Source organism: Hippopotamus amphibius, chromosome 1 (assembly GCF_030028045.1).
Source record: "Hippopotamus amphibius kiboko isolate mHipAmp2 chromosome 1, mHipAmp2.hap2, whole genome shotgun sequence".
Classification (NCBI taxonomy): domain Eukaryota; kingdom Metazoa; phylum Chordata; class Mammalia; order Artiodactyla; family Hippopotamidae; genus Hippopotamus; species Hippopotamus amphibius.
In genome coordinates, this window is record NC_080186.1 from 22,411,926 (window position 1) to 22,434,249 (window position 22,324).

The 22,324-nt window shown below is 50.3% G+C and overlaps 1 protein-coding gene across 1 annotated transcript in view; it reads left to right on the forward strand.

Annotated features, from left to right (window-relative positions):
• Window positions 1-2,207: 2,207 nt before the first annotated feature.
• Window positions 2,208-22,324, forward strand: part of OPRD1 (opioid receptor delta 1) — a 34,397-nt gene continuing 14,280 nt past the window's right edge. Inside the window, exon 1 of the mRNA XM_057745481.1 lies at window positions 2,208-2,570. Within this exon, the coding sequence (XP_057601464.1) occupies window positions 2,344-2,570 (227 nt within the window). The 5' untranslated portion in view covers window positions 2,208-2,343. The remainder of the gene's footprint in view (window positions 2,571-22,324) is intronic.

Here is a 22,324-nt window from a genome sequence, read left to right on the forward strand (position 1 = left end):
TGCTGTGCCTCCCTCATTAAAATGGGAGCCCACCGAAGTTGGAATTGAGCTTTCTAGTCAACCACGCATCGAGTACTAGGGTGGAGGTACAGAAGTACACAAGACCTATTGAACAGGTGATGCACACAAACTCAGTAATTACCAAAAAAATATGTGGGAAACTCTGTAAGGAAGAGGTACATATTATGAGAACAAATAACAGGGACACCTGGTCTAACTGCATGTGTGTGTGCGCGTGTGGGTGGGTGGGGGAGCAGTCCGTGAAGGTTTCAGAGAGGAAGTGATATTTAAGCTGAAATTTCAAGGATGAATAGGATTTAGCCTGAGGAAGTGGCGGAGCCTTCCAAGTGGAAGAAATACAATATGCAAATGTCCTGAAGTTGGAAAAAATTTGGCTTGTGGGAGGGGTTGGGAGGGGGGCAGAACTCTAGTAATAAATAGCCCGCCTTCCTCCTGTCTCAACGTCTCTCTCCTGGCACCAGAAAAGTCTCTGAGTACAGCAGGCCCTTTGGGACAAGGGAGAGGGTTTTGACAGAGCAGAAACCATCTATCTGACGAGTCCTTAGATGGTTGGGTGGGAAAGCCTTGGGGTGGGGAGTCTGCTGTAGCTGGTAGAAGGGCTTGGACAGCAGCTGGGAGGGACAAAGAGAATGGAGAGGAGGGTGAACTTGGGAATTCTGGCTTTGTTCTTTCTGGGAAAGGGTAAGAGCCTTGCACATAGACGGATGACAAGCTGGAGACTGACGTGGGCGAGGGGTCCTTGCCCAGCCACTCACAGGGCCAAGAGCATCACCCCAGAGCCTAGAGCTCCAGAACCCCAATGTTGTCTCATTCCATTTCCCCTTGGAACCTTTATTCATCCAACGAGTATTTCCTGAGTACCCACTGTGACCCCAGCCCTCCACTGGGTCCAGGGATCAATCAGGCCTGATCTTTGCAAGGAGGAAACAAACTTGGATAGAAAAAATTACGATATGGGATAATTTAGTGCCTGGACTAGTCTTCTCCTCTGTAAATTGGGGCCACTAATAATAGAATCTACGCCAAAGTGTTGCTGAATGGATAAAGGGCTCAGCACAGTGCTGGAACAGTAAGGAGAATCTTCTGGGAAGGACAGGAGCCCCAAGAAGGAGGATGGCTCTGGGACTGGGCTGGTCAGGTGAGGGAGAAGGTGTCAGAAACAGCCCCCTTCCGTCTGCACCTACAGCAGCCAGAGTGATCCTTAAGGTGGCCTTTGAGACCCTGCCCACCACCTCATCCCCTTCTCCCCACACTGGCTTTCTGACTTCTCTTCCTGGCCTTTTAATCCCTCTGACCACAGGGTCTTTGCACATGTGGTTTCTTTGTCTAAAATGCTCTTCTGCAGTTTCTTCCCTAAGTCAATTCCTCCTCACACTTCACATCTTACCTGAGGTGTCATTTCCTTGGGGAAACTGTCCTGACCCTTGGGTTTTGTAGGTCCTGCCACAGGAGTGCCTTGCTTTCCTTCATTTTCCTCAGTGTGTAACTGTATCTTCATCAGTGTGATCTTGGGATGGATGTCTCTCTCCTCCACTGGGCTGTATGGAGGCACGGGACTGCATCTGGTTTTTATGCACTAGTGGCTCCCCAATAGTACCTGGCTCTTATATTCGGCACCCAAAAAAGATCTGTGGAGGAAGTGAATGGGGTGCAAGAAAACCACGGATAATAATGGTTATTTATGGAGCATTTAGCCTGTACACGGCACTGAGCTGTTCTTTGCCCGCATCATCTTATTTAATCTCCCCAACAACCCTCTGAAGGAGGTGGTGCGATTATCCTCATTTTTCAGAAGAGGAAAATGAAGTTGAGAGAGGTTAAGTGACTTGCTCAAGGTCACTCTGTTAGTGCAGTGGTGAGAGGCGGGATGCATACACAGGTCCTTCCGACCCCAAAGCAGCAAAGGATGCGGAGGTGAGTCCCGGCTCGGGTGCCGAGCCGGCGGAGCATCCCTAGGGAGGGAGTGGGCAGCTTCTCCGGCTCCACTCCAAGCTAGTGGTGCAGCGCCCGCCCCCGGTCGCGGGCGCAGACTGCCGGCCGCCTCCGGGCCACGTGGTGCGCGCGGCGGGCGAGTCCGAGGAGCCCGCAGCGGCTCCTGGCTCAGAGTGCTCCGGGCTTGGAGAGGCGGCGGGCGCCGGGGGCCGGGCCGGTGCGGGCTGCGAGGCGGACGGGCGGAGGAGGCGCGGAGGTAGCAGGGCGGCCGGGGCGCAGCAGCCGGCGGCGTCGGGGCCGCGGTTTCGTCCCTTGGCGAGCCGCTCGCCCCGGGTCTCTGCGCCCAGGGCGCACGGCGGACAGGGACGCGGCAGCGGCCGCCTGGCCGCCATGGAACCGGCCCCCTCCCCCGACGCCGAGCTGCGGTCCCTGCTCCTCGCCAACGCGTCGGACGCCTTCCCCAGCGCTTTCCCCAGCGCGGGCGCCAATGCGTCGGGGCCGCCGGGAGCACGGAGCGCCTCGTCCCTCGCCCTGGCTATCGCCATCACCGCGCTCTACTCAGCGGTGTGCGCCGTGGGGCTGCTGGGCAACGTGCTCGTCATGTTCGGCATCGTCCGGTGAGTCCGCTGCGGGCTGGTGCGCCGGGCGGGGGCAGGTGGGACCGCGGTCCTGGGATCCTGACCTCGGACCCTGCGGTCCCCGGCCTCCGCACTTCCTGCAGGGGGCGCCCGGGACCACTTCCATCGCGAGGGGGACGCTGGCATATCTGTGTGGTGTGTGTGGGGGTGTGGTGGGGGGGGTGTGCGCGCCTGCGCGCGCGCTAAACTAAATAACATTCGATCATCTGTTGGCATCCCCCTAATTCTGTATCAGGCTATGTGGGACAGTTTGGCGACAGTTGTGTGTCTGTCACAGTTTGTGAGTGCGTGATTCTGTGTTTGCGAGAGTACAAATGTGTGTCTGGACCTCCAAAAACCTGGTAGGGCTGGACAGAGATGCCCGAGGTGCCGTGGGCCTCTGGAGAGACAGCAGTGTGCGCGCTGACTATGCAGGTGGGGGCACAGGACCGCCTGTGTGTCTGCATCATGCTGAGGGGGCACTTACCAAGTCGCATTTAGGGATCGCCTGTTGGGGACCCAGTGTTGGTGGGTGTGCTTGTCTCACACTGCCAGTTGGTGATTCTCTCTGTAGGAGCACGTGACAGTGTGACTGTTGTTTCTTGTCAGAAACCCTCCAGGGAGAAGAGCGTCCAGAGTGGCTGTGGACACTTGCGTTTGTGCACCTGTGCCTGCGTTTGCTAAGGGGTAGCCGTGGTTCCAGGGTGCCGTGGGCTGGCCAGTTGCTCTCTGCTTCCTTCCCCAGTGGCCATCTGGTCCTGAGCTCCGGACGTGATTCAGACAGACCTCATATCCTCCTCATAAATGCCCCTTCTCATCTTCTCTTCTCTAAGAGTCTTCAGTCTTTTTTTCTGGCAAAGCAAATGTGATTTGTTTGGGCTGGAGTGGAGTTTGTACTTTCATCTCAGGAAATGAAATTCCCTTCTTGATATCTGTGTTCAGTGTGGGGCCCTTCTCAGAGAGTCTAAAACATCATCGGCTTGCCTAGAAGCAGCCTTCCTGACCCAGCTCTGCCACACAGACAAGGGCAAAAAGGATTGAAAGGAAACTCCTATCCTTGTAACAACAAAGATGCCCTGGAATTATTTACTGTTAGTTGGAAATGGGTCATCCATGCTGGTTGACCAAGGGCACAACCCTAAACCTCTCTGGGCTCTGGTACTACCAGGCAGGGTAGACGGCAGAGGGCAGATTGTGGATTCAGAGGTGGAAGAGGTGAATTGTGGTCTCAGCGCAGTCGCTGATGCCTCTTACACTGTGTGTGGGGGGTCCTTCCCCCTGCCCCACCATCTGCCCCATCTGCCTCAGTTTCCTTGTCTGAGGGACAGAGACCCAACATCCTCAGTTGGGAGCATGAATTCCAGAGTATGGGGTCTCTGCCGGGCAGGGCGCAGTACACTGCAGCTTTGTGTGTGGGTGTGGAGGTGTGTGGGTGTGTGAGTGTGTGGGAGCTTTGGCCTCGATGCCTCTGGGGGAAACTTTGCTTCCCCAGGAAGAGTGGAGGACTCGAGAATGTCCTGTGCTTTCTGTGACTCATCACCAGCCCCAGTGGGAAAATTCCTCCAAGCACAGGCAGGATTGATCTTTGCTTTGCATTTTTGTCAGTGATTCTCCCCATTTTACCTTTGGAAGTAGTGCGACTTGTAGACTCGGGTCAACCTGAGTGTTAATCTCAGCCATTTTACCAGCCAGTTGGGTAAAGCACTTAACCTCTTTTTTTTTTTTTTGAAATTTTTTTTCCGATTATTTATTTATTTATTTATTTATTATTGGCTGTGTTGGGTTGGGTCTTCACTGCGGTGCACGGGCTTCTCATTATGTGGCTTCTCCTGTTGCGGAGTACGGGCTCCAGGCACACGGGATTCAGCAGTTGCAGCACTTAGGCTCAGTAGTTGTGGCCACAGGCTTAGTTGCTCTGCGGCAGTTGAGATCTTCCCGGACCAGGGCTCGAACTGGTGTCCCTTGCATTGGCAGGCGGATTCTCAACCAGTGCACCACCAGGGAAGTCCTAGCACTTAACCTCTTTGAGCCTCAGTTTCTTCATCTGTAAAATGGGGAAATAGTAGACCTTCTTCGACAGGGTTTTTGTGAGGTGTCACTGAGCAAGCACATATAATGCAGCTGGCATGGTGCCTGGACCTAATAAGTGGCAGCTGTGCGTGTGGTGAAGCGCGTCTTCAGAATCCAGTACCTATGACAGAGGGAGAGTGAGGGGCGCTTGTCCTAAGGTGGGCCTGGGAGTAGCTCTGATTCTGGGAGTCCCAGGTTCCCGGAACTCATGCTCTCTGCCCAGGGGGTGACGGGGTGGGGGGCTTTAAGTGCTTTGATACGGGGAAAGCCAAGTGTCCATGTGTTCAGTTCCGCCTCCAGTCTCTTTCCCAGGGCCTCTGGCTAGTGAGCTGATGAGCCCAGCTCTCCCACTACCACTGTGCCAGGGGAGGGCCTCTCACTTCTCAGGGTCCACTCAGGGCAGACCCTGGGCTCCGTCTGTCTGCTATGGTGCTCTAACCAACCTTCCCGAAATCACATTGTCAAATGCATCTTGCAAGCAGCGTAGCTGGCCCCTTAGGTCCCTGTGTTGCTAAGACATTTCCTGGGCCAACCATCTATGTGATCCCTGTATCTCTGGGCCTGACTGATTTAGTCCTCACCTACAACCCTGTGGGATAGGCATTAGCATCCCCTTCATTGTTGCCTCCATTCTACAGGTGAGAAGTATGCAGTTCAGAGGGAGGCAAGGTGGCCTGTTCCCCTTAGGTCCCACAGTTGGCCCCAGACCCAGAGTAGAACCCTGGTCTTGTCCAGAACTTTTTTTAGAGCTGCCTGGCATAGGGGACAAAGAATTGCATGGAAGGAGGGGGCAGAATCCTGTCCCTCCTCTTGTTCTGGGATTCTCAGAGAATGATGGAGACAAAAGGTGAGCCTACACATTATTCAGCTCGTGTATTTTAGGCTGCCATCCTTGGGGAGGGGAATGATGGGTCCCCACCCTTAGTCCTTCCCCACTGAAAAGGAGGCTAGGGACAGGGCAGCTACCTGGGACTTGGCTTCTGCTGGCAAAATCGCTGAAGGGGAGTCAGGATGGAGAAAAGCCTCTGGTGTATCTGGTTGCCTGACCCCACATGCAGAGCCCAGCCCCACCAATAAATGAGTCAGTTGATTGGTTGAATGAATGAGTGACTGAATGAATGAATTCTGTCTGTCAGTCCTGAGCTCAGCTTATCTGAGGAGCAAGGGAAGGTTTGCAAAGGAAGATCCAGAGGACCACTGGGGCAGAAAAGCAGGGAGGTGTAGTGGCAGAGCTGGGGCTCTGAAGCCAGACACATCTACGTGCAAATCCTGAGTTCAAAGCCACTTACTTGCTGTGTATTTGGACTAGTGGCTTCACCTTTCGGAAGCTCATTTCTTCACCTGTAAAGTGGAAGTAACAGCAGTGCATCTGGGGCTGTGGGGAGGATTAAATGAGATGACACGTTGTATCTGAGCCTTTTAAGCCCTTTGAGAACAGGGAGGGTCTCTATGTGAAGAAATGAAAAGAATTAACTCATTCAAGAAAAATCCTCTGGGGGCTTCCTAGGTGGCGCAGTGGTTAAGAATCCGCCTGCCAATGCAGAGGACACGGGTTCGATCCCTGCTCCAGGAAGATCCCACATGCTGCGGAGCAACTAAGCCCGTGTGCCAAAAAATAAATAAATAAATAAATAAAATTAAAAAAAAAAAGACATAAACATTCACGGGACATACAGTAAAAAAATATATATATAATAAAAAAATAAAAATAAAAATCCTCTGGATGCACTGTGCTAGATGCTGAGATACGATAGTGGGGAAGAAAATCCACCGTCCCTGCCCTCATGGAGCTTATGTCTGGGAGAAATCGACATTCATCAGCTAGTCATCCACAAATTTAAATTTATAGCCATGCTGAGAGCCATGGAAGAGTACGAGGGGGCTGTGGGAGCCCACGATCAGGGGAGGGTCTCATCTGGTCTGAAAGTTCAGGGAAGACCTCTGAGGAGACGGAAGATGAGGAGGGGGTAACTACCTAAAAAAGTGAGGGAAGAACCTGTGATGGGAAGCCTGACATGGATGAGGGGCTGAAAACAAAAAAGAACACAGGAATCTCGGAATCCTAGAGCACAAAGCACTCTCCATTCCCTCCTCCCCACCAACTCAATTGCACTCTTAGCAAACAGCCTGCAGTTCCTGAGACTTCCATGAAGTGTGAGCAGGAGTTTTAGGGCTGTGTGGTCCTCATGCAGATGTCACTTCCTACCCCTGCAGGGTGAGTTCGGCCAAGGTGATGACTTGGTGCTCTTTTGAGCAGATGCCCCACAACCCCTCCTTCCGGCTGGAGTCATGTCCTGAGCAGGGCTGGCATCTCAGTGTTCCCATTGGCAACTCTCTAGGCAGGGTGGAGTGTGAAGGGCTTAATGACCCCCACATCTCTGATGGGTGACCCCACGTCTCTGATGGGTGACTCCATCTTCCCTCTACACGGCCCAGAACTTCCCAGTTTGCCTGCTCTAAATCCAGGTGGAATGGAATTGATGCTTTTCCACGTGGCCTCTTGTCCACCTGCCCCTCCCCTGCCTCCACCTCTCCCTGACCCTGGTTTCAGCAGGTTTGCACCCTGCTGTGTCTCTCACCACCACGCCCCCCCCCCCCCCCCCCCCCCCACGCCACCAGGCCTCCCTGCCTCTTACCAGCCTGGCCTGCCTCTTCATGACTCTATTTCAGGCTATGCACTTCTCTGCCTCTTGAGCTTTTCCCGGGCTGGTGTCTCTTTTGACTCTTCTCCTTGTATCAAATGCAAGATCTTTAAAGATCTTTAGCAGGTTGGATGGCCACTCTGCCCCGCAGTTTATTCATTTATAAAATGTGGATCTTAGCACCTGCCTCAGAGGCACCTTTGTCCTAAAGATGACAAGATGATGTTGGTAGAACATCGTGTTTTCCCTCCCATCCCAGGTGACTGCAGCACAGAGCAGGGAGGGGAGGTTGGGCTGAGCAGCCTGGTGTGGGGCGGGGTCATGACAGGTGAGTGTGGGGTTCTGGTTGTCCCCTCTGTCTACTACCGAGGTGCCAGGGGTTCCTGGGACAAGTGCTCAGGGTGAGAGCTCTGAGTCCCCATCTTGCTCTTGGAGACCCAGTTTGAGCCCCTTGCCTTCTTGTCTCCCTCCCCTCTCTTTTCCCTGTTGGGATCTGCGGACCCAGGGCCCCGGCCATGAGAGATCCCAGTGAGGTGACACGGCGCAGTGGCAAAGGTCATGGCTGGAGGTCAGGTGGTGCCGGTCTCCATCCCCACTTGACCATGCCCTAGTGGTGTGGCTTTGGGCAAACAGCTTAACTCCCCTGAGCCCCATTTCTGCATTTGCAAAATTGGGGTGATCAGGGTAGGTTATTGGGAGGATTAAGTGTGATCACGCATGTAAAGGTCACAGCACAGCACCAGGCCCACGGTGGGCCCTCAGTGGGTGCCATGTATGAGGTTAACTGGCACGCCTGCAGCTGCTCCAGGCAGGCAGAGCTGGTGGCCAGGAGACCTGCTGGCCTACACTTGCCGCCTTGGGTCCTTTCCTGCTTCCTGCATCGTGTGCGCATTTACTCATTCAACAAGCATTTGCTGACGCTGACCCCTGCCAGGCCCATCCAGCCACGGCCCCCACTGCCCAGACTCTCAGCTTAAGCCTCAGCGTGGCCTCTGGCTTCTGACATGCCCCTGGGCCCCACTAGTTCATTGCAGCTCCAGGGACAATTGCAGCTTCCTGGAGCTATGGGAGTCCAGGGGGGCACCTGACGCAGCCAGAGGAGGTGGCATCTGGGCTGAGTTGTGAAGGGTGATCCGTTGTTGGCTCCACGCAGAGATGGGGGTGGAGCGTTCCAGACAGAGGGAACAGCTCGAGCAAAGAAAGTTTCCGCAGATGATCAGACGGCAGAGCTGCAGAGGGCGGGGACGTTCACCCTGGCTGAGCTGAGGGTGCCAAAGGCTGGGCTAGCTGTGAGGCTGCAGGGGCTGCAGGAACCAAAGCAGGAAAGGCCTTGCAAGCAGGTGTCCCCCTACCATGTTTGTCAGGAGGGCCTGCTGTGTGCTGAGCTGCAGCCAGGCCCTGGGGCAGTGATAAACCCATGGGCTACAGTCTCTGCCTTCCAGAATTCCTAGGTCGGGGAGAGGTGCAAATAGAAGGACTCCATGCACCAGCCCCAGCGAATTGGAGGGAGTCATTCTGGTGGGGAGGTGGGGAGGGAGGGCTGAGGAGGGGCCTGGAGTCAGACCCAGGGTGGTGTGTTAAGGGCCAGAGGCCACGCTGAGGCTTGAGTTGTGAGACTAGACAGGTTCTTGGGGCCGACGGTAAGGCAGCCATGCTGAGAAATGAGGGAGCTTTGGGTCAGAGGCCATGGAGAAGAGGTCTTTGGAGCTATCTGTGCAGAATGGAGTTTAGGAGGACGAATTTGGTGTGGGTGGGCTCTGGCTGGTGTGTGCGCATCTCCTGGCCCTGCCCCGGGGCCTAGCTTCCCAGGTCTTGGGTTCATCCCCTGGGGAAGGTGTATGACTCACAGACACATCGGGGAGAATCCAGAGGGGCCACTCCTGGCGCTCCTGCCACATGCCGGAGGGTCCTCCAGGCTGCACGACGGGCCTGCAAGGGGGCGAGAGATGAGGATGGGACGCCTCAGAGGGAGCCTCTCACTGCCAGAAAGGAGCACACCCAGGCCCTCCTGGCTCCCAAACCCCTCCACGTCCACTCTGCTACTGCCGTCTGTGAGACACAGGAGGAGTGGAGGCGAGAGCTGAGGCCGTCTAGTTAGAGGAGGGAGCACTAGGGCTGGGGAGGAGGGCAGATGGCTGTGTGCAAACCTCTGAGGACTCTGCGTGGGGTAACAGCACTTGAGAGCCTGGACGTCGGAGCCATACTGACCTGGGATCACATTTACTGAGAGAGTGAGCTTGGGTGATACATATATAACCTCTCTGAGGTTTTCTCATCTGTAAAATGGGAGTAGCAACAGATCCTCATAGGGTGGTTATGAGAAGTTCACGAGGCTTGACATGAAGGACTTCAGCACAGAGCCAGGAGCTCGGTAAGTATTCTATAAACATTTTCTATCACTTATCTATTTAGAAGAGGAGTGAGACTTGCCTCTCATTCATTTGATTGACATTTATCGAGCCCCAGAGGAACTAGAATTACTGGGTGGATGCTCAGGGAAACTTTATCAACTCAATACTAGATGTTTTCTTTTAAAATAAACACAGTAACATAAGTCACCATAAGAAATGCTTTAGTTATTTCAGAAAATACTGAGACTATTAAGTAGAGACAAACATGAGCCTTAATCCAACCATAAAGAGAAAATCTTTGTCATTCTGGGGTGTTTCCTTCCCATCTCTTTCTGTGTCTTTCGCTCTGTGTGTGTGTGTGTGTGTGTGTGTGTGTGTTTTAATAACATCAGGATCATGCTATATTGAAATAATGATCACATCATATATACATATATACAGCATATATAATATTTTGTAAACTGCGTTTTCACATATCATTATGTCGAGTGTCTTCTCATGTTCTCAAACATTCTTTGAAGATGTGATTTTTGATGGCTGCATTGTATGAATGTCTTCTATATGGGGGGACTTATGTTGTTTCCCATGTTATGCCAATCTAAATAATGCAACTGTGAACATGCTTGAACCCATATGTTTGTACACATCTCATATTATTTCTAGAAGGAATTTTCTAACAGTCAGACCTCTTAGGGAAGGTAAGTTGTATTATATAGGGAGTTTCCTATCCCTGAAGGTATGCAAGAGGGCCCTGGCAAACCACTGTGTGGAGGTTGGGCACTGGAGATTTGGGTGGCAAAAGATAGACAAATATCATTTCAGGCTCCTCTCCCCGCAGCTGAAGCTGGGGGAAGAATGCTTCTCAGATTCTGTGATCTCAGATTTCCCTTCTCCCGCTTCTGGCGGATGATGGCTGAACTTTAGAGGAAGGGGGCTGTGCAAGGGCAGAGCATGATTTCATTAACCTCGGAGTCCTGGGACCTCTAAATCTAATTGGCTACCCAGAGCATCCTAACATGCACAGGAAGAGGGATAATCGCGGGGTAGAGCAGAAAGCCTGGCTTAAATTAGCAATTTACCATCATGCAGGCTGCAGCGGCCCCGTTACCAGCTGGGGGGCGTGGGGTGGGGTGTCTGGGTTGTGTTCTATTGATTTAGAGCTCCCAGTGCAGCTGCAGAAATCAGCAGCTTTGTCTCTGGCTGGGGTGGGTGTATGCAGCAAGAATCTTCTCTTCTGAAGCTTCCCAAGTCTTTCTTGGTAGGTGAAAGGAACTCAAACTTCAGAGTCCTGGGAGGTCAAAAAGTCCCATTCAGTGAACATGCCACAGGAAGAGGTGGAAATGGCCTCACTCCCCTCCCCTGCCAAAGTAAACTTTTCACCAGGGCATAGAATTTTGAATCACAGATGATGATTCTCTTTACTGCACACTTATTTTGTGCCAGGCATTCTGCTTAGAGATGTATATACGTTATCATGTGTAATCCTCACAGACCCCTATTAGGTGAATGCTGTTGCCCCCATTTTCTAGATGAGGAAACTCGAGGTTCAGGACTTTGAGGATGTTACATCAGAGAATGTTTTATATATATATATACACACACACATTTTATTTATATATATATACAGACATTCTCTGATGTAACATTCTCAAAGTCCTGGTGTCGGATTGAAGTCAGGTCATTCTGATTGTAAAGCCCACACTCTTCCCTTTTTTTAATTGAGGTATAGTTGATTTACAACGTTTTATTAATTTCTGCTGTCCAGCTAGTGATTCAGATATATACATATATTTTATATGTATATATACAAATTCTTTTTTATATTCTTTTCCATTATGATTTATCTCTGGATATTGAATGTAGTTCCCTGTACTATATAGTAGGACCTTGTTGTTTATCCATTCTATATATAATAGTTTGCATCTGCTAATCCCAAACTCCCAATCCATCCCTCCCCCACCCCCCTCCCCCTTGGCAACCACAAGTCTGTTCTTTGTGTCTGTGAGTCTGTTTCTGTTTCATAGATAGGTTCATTTGTGTCATATTTTAGATTCCACATGTAGGTGGTATCATATGATATTTGTCTTTCTCTTTCTGACTTCACTTAGTATAATAATCTCTAGTTGCATCTATGTTGCTGCAACATTCTTTTTTATGGCTGAGTAGTATTCCATTGTATTTATGTACCACATTTTCTTTATCCATTCATCTGTCGATGGACGTTTAGGTTGTTTCCATGTCTTGGCTATTGTGAATAGTAGAGCCTGCACTCTTAACCATTGCCTTGTCCTCTGCCATCTTGTACATCAAGTTCAGCCCCTTTGATTTACAAATGAGTAAACTGAGGCCTGGGGAGGTTCTGTGTCTTTTGAGTCAGTGGCCAAGGCAGGACTAGAGCTTGCCTTTCCTAACCCCTTGCCCCCTTGTGCATCTCTTTCCATGCTTGGGATTACCAGGGCTAAAAGAGAGCCAAAAGGTAGCTGGAAATAGGAGTAGCTGGGAGCATGAGAAGTGAGTTCCTACACAAGGCAGTCCAGCCTGGGGGCCACTGACAACACCTAAGAGGCCCAAAGAACCCAAGTTCCCTGGGGCAAGGCCAGCAGCTAGTGAAGCAGCCATATCCCTCAGAGATTAGATTCAAATCCAGGTCTGCTTCTTGCTGGCCTTCCGCCCTTGGTCTCACCTCACTGAGCCTGTTTTCTCATCTGTGAAATGGGGATGATAGGGAAACACCTACATTGCAAGTAAACATACATTCAGCAGCCCCTCCTAAGTATCAGGCAGAGTTCTAGGTGCTAGGTATGCACCAATGATCAAGACACAGTCCCTGTCCTCATGGAGCTGACATTCTAGTGGGGAAAAGACAGACAATAAAGAAATGGGTCAATGACATAGGCAATGAAGTCAACTAAAACAGGGTTGGGGAGAGAGCATGGCGAGGCTGCAGGTGTAGATGGGGAGATTGGGGAGGAGGAGACAATTGAGGAGAGGCCAGTTGCCAGGAAGAAGTGTTTTAGCAGAGGGAACAGTGAGGGCAAAGGTTAAGGGAGATGATGTATGGCCTTAGCACATGGCCTGGCCCATAATAGGAAGTTGTTGGTGATAATGATACCTTTTGGCTGGTTGCCTAGGACTTGGGAACAGGGGCTGGGATTAAGCCAAGGGAAAGACACTGCTTCTCCTGGCCAAGCCAGATGCCCCTGCAGGAAGGATGGAGGTAATCTGTTTCCCTTGGTTACAAAAACTCATCTTCCTGAAGTGCTAGGAAATGCCCCACATCTAGTGATTTTCCACTCCTCCCAGTGAGGGGGGAGCAGAGCCCACATGTGGTCCAAGGGCTGTCCTGCTGGGAGGGGCAGGTGGCCACAAGACCACCTCCATGGGCTCAGGCCTGGTCGTCCCAGATAAGAAGGGGATCAACACCAAAGCATGGCATATTGACTTGTTGGACTGAACACCAAAAATAGCACTGCTGACCTTTCTTGAGGGCTGATCAGGTGGGCAGCTCTGTGCTGAGCACCTCACATATATGATCTCATTTAATTCTCCCAACTCTTTGAGCCTGGTACCCTGTTTCTCTCCCTTTGACAGATGAGGTCACTGAGGCTCAGGCCAAGGGCCACAGTGGGTAAATGGCAGAGTCAGCCCTTGAACCAAGGCCCCTTGATTCCTGGGGCTCACTTGTGAGTGTCCAAGAAGGCATGTCTGTGAAGAAGGTTGAACTCATGGTACCCTCTGATCCCAACTATGGAAAAATGACTTTTTCATACAGCCAGGGATTGGGAGAGGCTGTGGAGTGGGGAAGCTTGATTTATAGTTATCAAAATACTGAATTATTAATCAATAAAACAAAAGTGAAACTCTGTTGTGTGTCACGCAGAAGGAGGTGTAAGTAATGCCTAGCCTGGCCAAAGGCCTAGCGGTGGTACTCCTGGACTTTTTGCAACACCTGACTTTAGACCGTGGTTCTGTCTGCCCTGTGCTTCAGAACAAGCACCTCTTCTCTTTGGGCTACAGGTGTCTTCTTTGAACGAAATGGGAATGTACTGATACCCACTTCCCCCGGTGGGTGTGAGTCAGAGGAGAGAATGTGTGTGAAGCACTCTGCACAGGGCTTCTTCCTGGTGTATCTTCCTCGAGGAGTAGCCCTGGGGGCAAGGGGTGAGATGGGGGCTGGGCGGGGGGGATGTACAGATTAGGCAAACTGTGTAGCATCCATATAAGGTCACTAAGAATGAAAAACCTGTGGGCAATGTTTTACATGGAATTATGGGATTGGAACATTTACTTGGCATTGGTAAGTACTCAGAATAATTAAGAATTTGCCAATTACGAGTGTGGCAAAAATGAACATGCGTTTTGGCTATATTACAAAACTCCATACAGGAGACCTTCCATGCAAAATCTCACTTGATCTTCACAAAACTCTATGAGGTAGAAACCACCTGCCTGTTTTACAGATGAACAAGCTGAGGCTCAGGGATGTAAGACTTTTGCCCAAGGACACCAAGGCTAGTAAGCGTTTGATTGCCGGGCTTGCCATCTCTCCATTTGATCACGCTGCCTCCCATCACACTGGACCCCGAAATAAGCCAGGTGGTGGCGGTTGTCATTGTTCTTTTCCAGGTGAGGAGATGGTGCGGCTCCCGGCACCTACCTTAGCCTAGAGCACGGCTTTTGGGTCTGTATCAGTCAAGATCCTACCAGAGAAAAAAGACCAGTAAGATATATTTCGAGGAATTGACTGATGCGATTTTGGGGTCTGGCTAGGCAAGTCTGAAATCCGTAGGGCAGGCTGGCAGCACTCAGGCGAGATCTGATGCTGCGGTCCACAGGAGGAATTTCTTCTTCTTCTGGGAAACCTCAGTTTTGCTCTTCAGGCCGACCCTCATTATCATGGATGATCTCCTTAAGGTCAACTGTCTGTAGCTGTTAATCACATTTACAAAATCCGTTCACAGCAACATCTCCATTAGTGTTTGATTAAATAACTATAGCCCAGCCACGCTGACACATAAAATGAATTACCATCACAGGCAGACAGACTTGGGCTTGAGTCCTGGTCCTACAACCTATAGGCTGTGTGACCTTAGGCAAGTTTGTCTGCCTCTCTGAGTCTGAGTCCCCTCATCTGCCAAATGCAGCGATAGTGCTTACCACCGTCATTTGTTGTGAGGATTAAGTGCAACGATGTAAATCAAGTACCTTCATCCAGTGCCTGTCATATAGGAAGAGGAGAGATGCACACCAACCGATGGTCTTGAAATGGGTATTTTCTGGTTGTAGTGCAATCACTTGTTCCTGTGTCTGTCTTCCCTTTTATACTGGTGGCTCCTGGAGGACAGGAAGTGCATCCCCTTCATCTTCTATCCTGTTTCCTAGCTCAGTCCCTGACTCTGAAGAGGCATCACTGTTTTTTAAATATCTAGTTGGCACTTTCTTAATGAGATTCCCTCTGTGGGGTTGTTGGGATCTATAATAAAAATTTCCCGATTGCAAGACGGGAGGGAAAGAAGACGTGCAGGAACCCCAGGCCTCTGTTCCCTCTAGAGTAACCCCTTACTTTTTTGGCTTAGTAAGAATTTCCTCCAGGGAGCCTTCTCTGATGCCTCCTCAGTGTTCCCACAGTGTCCTGTGTCTCCCAACAGAGACCACACACTTTTCAAACCCCTGGTCACTCATTTTTCTCTCTTTGTCCCTGAATGAGGGGGTGTGGGGTAGAGCGAGCATCCTTTGTTCGTAGCTGGAGCCCCAGCCTAGGGTCTGACACTCATGCGGCATGTCAGTAGGCGTTGGTAGGAGGAACGTGTCCTATTTCCAGAGACCCATGGGCTGACATGCCACACGTAAGGAAATCTGCTTTCTTGGGGCTTACATTGTGTCCAGCTGCCCCATCCCCTGGTCCAGCCATCTTCACGCCGGAAGCAGAGCCGGGGCGATGGAGAAGAGCTTCTCTTCCCTACATCCCATGGGCATGTTGTGGTTCTTGAACTGAACCGAACAAGGTGTCTGCCCTGTTTATTGCTGAGTGCACCCTGGCCGGCCTCCCTGCTTATGTGCAGCTCAGAAGCCCTGTATTTCCACGTTCCAGCCCTTAATCTTCTCTTGCGACATGCTCACTGGGCCTCGTTGTAATTAACCACTTTCCTTCCTCAGGCTTTGCCAAAACTGAGAGAGCTAATTCATTTCTGGCCTCTCACCACTCCCGAGAAGTGGTGGGCAGGGTTGTAGCTTGCAGCCCTTGCTGCCCAGCCAGGCTTGTTTTGCCAGCCAGAAGAGCAGCCACGCTTTGTCTACAAATAGAGGAAACCCCAGCAGGACCCTGGTTAGCTGGTGGTTGCTTTATTTAAGCTGTTCATCCCCCAGTGTGGGCAGAGCCTTTGTGATTACTGCTGTAGCTGTGCCTTGATTTCCTCATGTGTAAAACAAAGGCATTGAACTTGACCAACAGGGAGAAGATGGGGTAGAGGTCAGGACTCTGGGTTCTGGAGTCAACCCAGGCCTCACCCAGGCCCTGTCACTCCCAGCTGCGGGATTTTGGGTGAGTTACTTCAACCCTTGAGCCTCAACCTTCCTTACCTGTAAAATGGGGAGAATAATGCTCACCTCCTGCGGTGGTTGTGCAGATTCAATGGGATAGTTGCCCTTAGCAGGGCAACTGGCACATAGTAAATGCTCAGTAAATACTCTCAGCAGCTGTCTTTCAGTGCTAGCATTCCATATTCCTGATGGAAACAGTTGTTTTGTTGGGAGAGCTGGGGAGTGAAGCAATTTTATTTATTTATTTTTATTTATTTATTTATTTATTTTATTGGCTGTGTTGGGTCTTATTTTTTTGCTGTGCTAGGGCTTTCTTTAGTTGTGGTGAGTGGGGGCTGCTCTTCGTTGTGGTGTGCGGGCTCCTCATTGCCGTGACTTCTCTTGTTGCAGAGCACGGGCTCTTGGCGCATGGGCTTCAGTAGTTGCATCACATGGGCTCAATAGTTGTGGCTCACGGGCTCTAAAGCGCAGGCTCAATAGTTGTGGCACACGGGCTTAGTTGCTTCGCAGCATGTGGGATCTTCCTGGAGCAGGGATCGATCCCGTGTCCCCTGCATTGACAGGCGGATTCTTAACCACTGCACCACCTAGGAAGTCCGAGTGAAGCAATTTTAACAGACATTGCTTCTGTGTTTTAGGCCATGGCTAGCAAGATGATTAAGCCCTCTGCATTAGGGCTGCCGTAACAAATTACCTAAACTAGGTGGTTTAAAACAACAGAAATGTTTTCGTTATAGTTCAGGAGGCTACAAGCCTGAAATCAACAGGGCCATGCTCCCTCTGGAGGCTCTGGGAAAGAATCCTTCCTCACCAAGTTTCTAGTGGTTGCCAACAGTCCTTGCCATCCCTTGGGCTTGCAGCTGTATCCCTCCAATTTTTGCCTCTGTTTTCACATGGCCATGTCCCTCTGTGTGTGTCTCTGTGTCTTCTTTTATAAAGACACCAGTCATATTGGATTTAGGGCCCACCCTAATCTAGCAGATGACATCTGCAAAGACCCTGGTTCCAAATAAGGTCACATTCTGAGGTTCTAAGTAGACATGAATTTGGGGGGCATGGAGCATACTATTCAACCCAGTATGCTCTCCAAAGCTCACTTTCCTCCTCTGTGTGAGGATGATAATGGTAGCAGTTTCATCATGTTGTTGGAGTGATTAAATGAGATAATCTATGTAGATGTCATGGGAGGACACAATAGAATAAGTCACGCCTAAGTACTGAGTCCGTGTAGCTGCTGTGATGGAGATGGTGGCAAAGATGACAGTGATGGGGACAGTTCCATCTATGGACCCATCCTACACTGGTTAACCATTGGATGCAGGGACGTAGAATGTAGGCCAAAGGCCTTGTCAGGAATTCTGAAGCCTTGGACAGGAGCCTCTGTTTCTCTTTGGCCTCAGCCACCTTGAACACTCATCTGAGTTGTAGCCCCTGGGAGGGCAGCTTGGAGAAGCAGGAAGAACTTGGGCTCCCAGGAGTCAGGGGAACTGATACTCTGTGTAACCTTGCACAATTGTCTTTCCCTCTCCAGGCTTCAGTTGCCCCATCTGTAAAGTGGGAGAGGAGGTTTGAACTCAGTGTTACAGATCAGAGCCTCTTCTAGTGCTGATGTTCCAGCACAGGGCTCTGTGTCCCACCCCAGTCGTGGTAGGTTACCAAGTGCCAGGGAAGGAGTCAGGAGCCTGGGACCCCGGGGCAGCTCACCAGTGTCGTGGCTTGAGCACGGGTTGGAAAAGAGTTTCCAGACACAAGGCAGAATGTAAGGAAGATAGAGTTTATTAGAGAGAAGGGATGCTGCAAAGACAGCGGGACGACTTCCTGGCAGACCAGGGAGAGCTGATGCTCTGGTGGGCTCACAGCCAACTTTTATAACCCCAAAACAAGGAAAATTCCTGCTCAGAAAATGGCGCTGATCGATTGGTCCTTGCGCCAAAGGCGAAGGTATCATTAGGTGATAGGCTGGGGTCCTGTATGGTGAATACCTTCCCTAATATGGGGTCAGCTGGCCCAAGTCATGAGTCAAAGATTGCTGTGGGGGTTGAGATAACTCCGGAATTTGGTTGCTATGAGGGTTGGGGTAACTGTGGAATCTTGTCTTGCGACTTTGATACAGGGCTCCACAACCAGGTGTCATTCTGGGCCCATTTTCCTTATCTGGACAAGAAGAGGAGCCACTATGATATGAGTGTGCCAGGGAATGTGCTAGAGACATCGCAGGTGTGAACTCATTCCATGCTTACCACACCCTCAAGAGGTAGGATGGTTATACCCAGTTCATGGAGGAGCAAACTGAGGCTCAGAGAAGTTAGAACTTGCCCAAGGTCATACAGCGAGAGGCAGAGCTGGGGCTTAAATCTAAGTGTGTCTGGTGCCAAATTCCATGCTTCTCCTTGGCTGCACTTTTACTGTTTCTGTTTCCTAGAGCTGCTGTAACAACATTACCGCAAACTTAATGGCTTAAGACAACAGAAATGTAATTCTTTCACAGATCTGGAGGCCAGAAGTCCAAATAGTGTGTTCAGGGCTGCACTCCCTCTGAAGGCTCTTGGGGCACATCCTTCCTTTCCTCTCCGGCTCCCAGTGGCTCTGACAGTCCTTGGATTGTGGTTGCATCACTTTAATCTCTGCTTCCATCTTCACATGGCCTTCGCTTCTCCCTGTGTGCTGGGTGTCTCTTACAAGGACACTTGTCATCAGAGTTAGGGCCCACCCAGGTAATCCAGGGTGGTCTCAAGATCCTTAACTTAATTACATATGTAAAGACCCACATTCACAGGTTCTGGGGATTGGGACGTGGACTTGTCTTTTAGGCACCACCATTCAACCCACTACAGTTATTAAAGCCTTAGTGGTGACAGTATCTGCTGGAAGTGCAGGGAGCAGGGAATTTTTGGAGTGGCTTAGAAGTGGGGGGGACTTCCCTGGTGATCCAGAGGTTAAGACTCTACGCTTCCACTGCAGGGGACACAGGTTCGATCCTTGGTCAGGGAACTAAGATCCTGCATGCCATGCGGTGCAGTCAAAAAAAAAAAAAAAAGTAGAAGGAGAGGAACAAAGCTGTGAGCTAGGGAGGCCAGTCTGGGGGCCATGAGTGACAGAGGGTGTGGCTTAAACCTATGTTCCACCAGCAGTGTTGTCAGTGAGGTAATAAATACACAAAAACCACATCTAAAAAAAAAAAGAAAGAAAAAGAAAAACAAGTAAAAAAAGAAAAAACAAAAACAAAACCCCACCACATCTGGGTATGGTGAATGCAGCCAGCCACTGGGCAGAAACCTGAAAACTTGTCCACAGAGACCACCCTTCCTGTTGTGACATGTGTTCACATTAATGACTTTGAGGTTATAGATCCCACAGAATATGGATTTGGCCTCCCTTACTGGCCTGGAGAGATGGGAGAAGGCTTGGCCTGAGTGCTTGTGATGTGATTTACCTGCATCACCTCAGGCCCTCCCTTAACCTAGAGGGTGGTATCATCTTTACTCAGATAATCACATTCTTGAATGCATGAGGCCCAACCGAGATGGGGGCTCCAAGGAATGGCTACACAGCGTAAGAAGGCAGCTCACCGACCAGCCATAACCCCTAACAAGTACTGAGCACTTACTTGTACTAACTCAGGTCTCACCACAGCTGGGGGAAGCGTGTGCTGTTAATATCTTTATTTTCCAACATGTGGAAGGGAGAAGGGTTAGGTTTCGATTCTGTGATTCTGTGAGCAGAACCAGGAAGAATCGTGCCAGGAGAGAAGGAGGCAGTTTTCAGCTCAAATAAAACACAGAACTTGTTATCCTGTGAGTGGTCCCAACAATGGGATGGACTGTGCCTGCAGGGGGTGAGTCCCCTGTCTCTGGATAAACTCAAGCAGAAACTGCATAGCCATTTGTCTGGAGTGCCACAGAGGGAATGCCCTCACGGTGACGTCTCCTTCTAGCTCTGAGATTCTAGGAGTTTTCCCCAAGGAAACCATCAGCTATCTGTGTGTACAGAGGTGTTTATCACACTATCATTTCTAATCACAAAAAAGCAGAGACAATCCATGTGTATTTTAAAGGGGGATTTAATAAGTAACTTTATCCAGCAGCTTCAGTGTCCATAAGTGAGACTAGCTCTAGCCTGTGGTCTGTTTTTGTATGATCCTTGGGCTAAAAATGGTTTTTATACTTTTAATGGCTTGTTCAAAAAAAAAAAACAAAAACAAAAAGCAGAAGAATATGCATCCAGGCCTACCAAATATTTAGGCCTACCAAACCTAAAATATTTACTCTCTGGCTCTTTACAGAAAAAGCCTCTTGACCTCTGGACTAGAATAACAATAGGTCACCAAAAATTATTTTAATTTGTATCTGTGGATATATAAAGATGGTCACAGCGTATTTTTGAGAAGAAAGAAACAGGTTATTTAATAGTATTAGAACTAGATCCCATTTATATAAAACAGGGCCTGTGTATTTGCCTATTGTCTGTAAATAATAGCCTGTACTATTGATGTTGGTTTTAAAATTTTCTTTATGAAATGATTCTGTATCGTTTGGACCTTGTGTAGTGAGCAGCTGTTATTTCTGAGATCTCACAAAGCATTGGGGAATAAAATTAACTCTAAATACTCCAGCAGCCCCCGCTCTTTGGGACCAAATAAGTTTTGATTGAGGCGGAAGCATTTTGTTTGATTTGGTTCCTAAGGTGCCGTAAGGTCGATCAGACTGAGGGTTGGTGCTCTTACCTTGTTGCTGTTATTGTTTTTAGGTCTCTTCCCCGGCTTTGAACCCCATGAGCTTTTGTGCATAAGAGGGAAAAAAACACCCCTCAGTTTAGTTAAGAACAGATTAGCTGCTTTGGGTAAATGATCTGACAACATTTGCTGAGGCAGAGCTGAGTCACTGCAGATTCAGGGCAGGCAGGGTCAGGCCCAGGTGTCCTTCAGGGGACCTGGGTTGGTCCGGGTTAGAAGGGAGGAGGGGAGGAAGGGAGATGGGGGGAGGTGGGAGGAAAAGCTGTCCTATCTGTCCCAAAGCTCTTGGGTCTGTGGCTGGTTACTTCCAAGAATCAGGGCTCCTGACCTTCTGTCCCACAGGGAGTCCTCCAGTAAATGCTATGTCCTCTCTGCACAGCACGAAGGGGACACAGTTCCTGCCTGAAGGACGTCCCAGTCTAATATAAGGACAGACATGTCTAAGTTCATTCATTAAACAGACGTGTTTTGAGCACATGCTCTGTGCTGGGCGCTGCTGGAAGTCCCAGGCGTATAGTGGTGACCAAGACAATGCCACGCCTTCAGGACCTTATGTTTTCCTTGTAAAAGAGAGTATGTGAGCAGCATACACTTTGGGTCTGCAGGGGAGAAGCTGAAACTGAAGTCCAGAAGAAGGCACCGGGGTCTCCGGGAAGAGCACAGGGTTTGCATCTCTGCTCAGCCTCTGACTCTGAAACCTTGGACAAGTTCCTTTACTGCACTCTATAAATCGGGAATGATAAATCCTGTCTACCCCGTAGGGGTGCTGGGAAGATTAAACGATGTAAAATGCTTTCCCAGTGCCTGGCACAATGTCCAACAAATGTTCATTACCTATTAAAAAACAAAACAATACGCAAGTGAGAGAAGTACATAAAATCATGCCTGAGAAAGACCTGGCACGTAGCTGCTGTGCCACAAACACGGGTTGCCACCCCCTTGTGACCAGAGGCGTGCGTTTTATTCTAAACTGCTCTCTCCTCCTTGCCCCACCTGGCCACGTCATGGTGCCTGCGACATTGATCTGATGTGTATAAGCCTGTCCCTCCCCGACCCCGCCTGGACTGTGAGCAGATTTTCTCCAAAACCCCGGACCATAGCAAGGTCAAGGAGTGTGTGAAAACTGGTGAAGGCTCTGGAACCAGTTGCCTCTGGACCAGTTCCCTCCCTTTGGTCCTGGCCTCCAGACTGACCCCCTCCCCATGGCCAAGGCGTGATAAGCTAGTGCAGGCGGTAGGCGGCTGGGGGACAGCGAACAGGGGACGCACAGACTCAAGTGGTTGTAAGTGTGGGCTCTGGAAACCAAGTCTGAGTTTGAACCCTGCCACGGCCACTTCCTAGCCGCGTGTCTTTGGATGAGCCGTCTAACCTAGCTCCTCTGTAGAATGGGGAAGTTCCACATGTGGTCTTAACACTCAG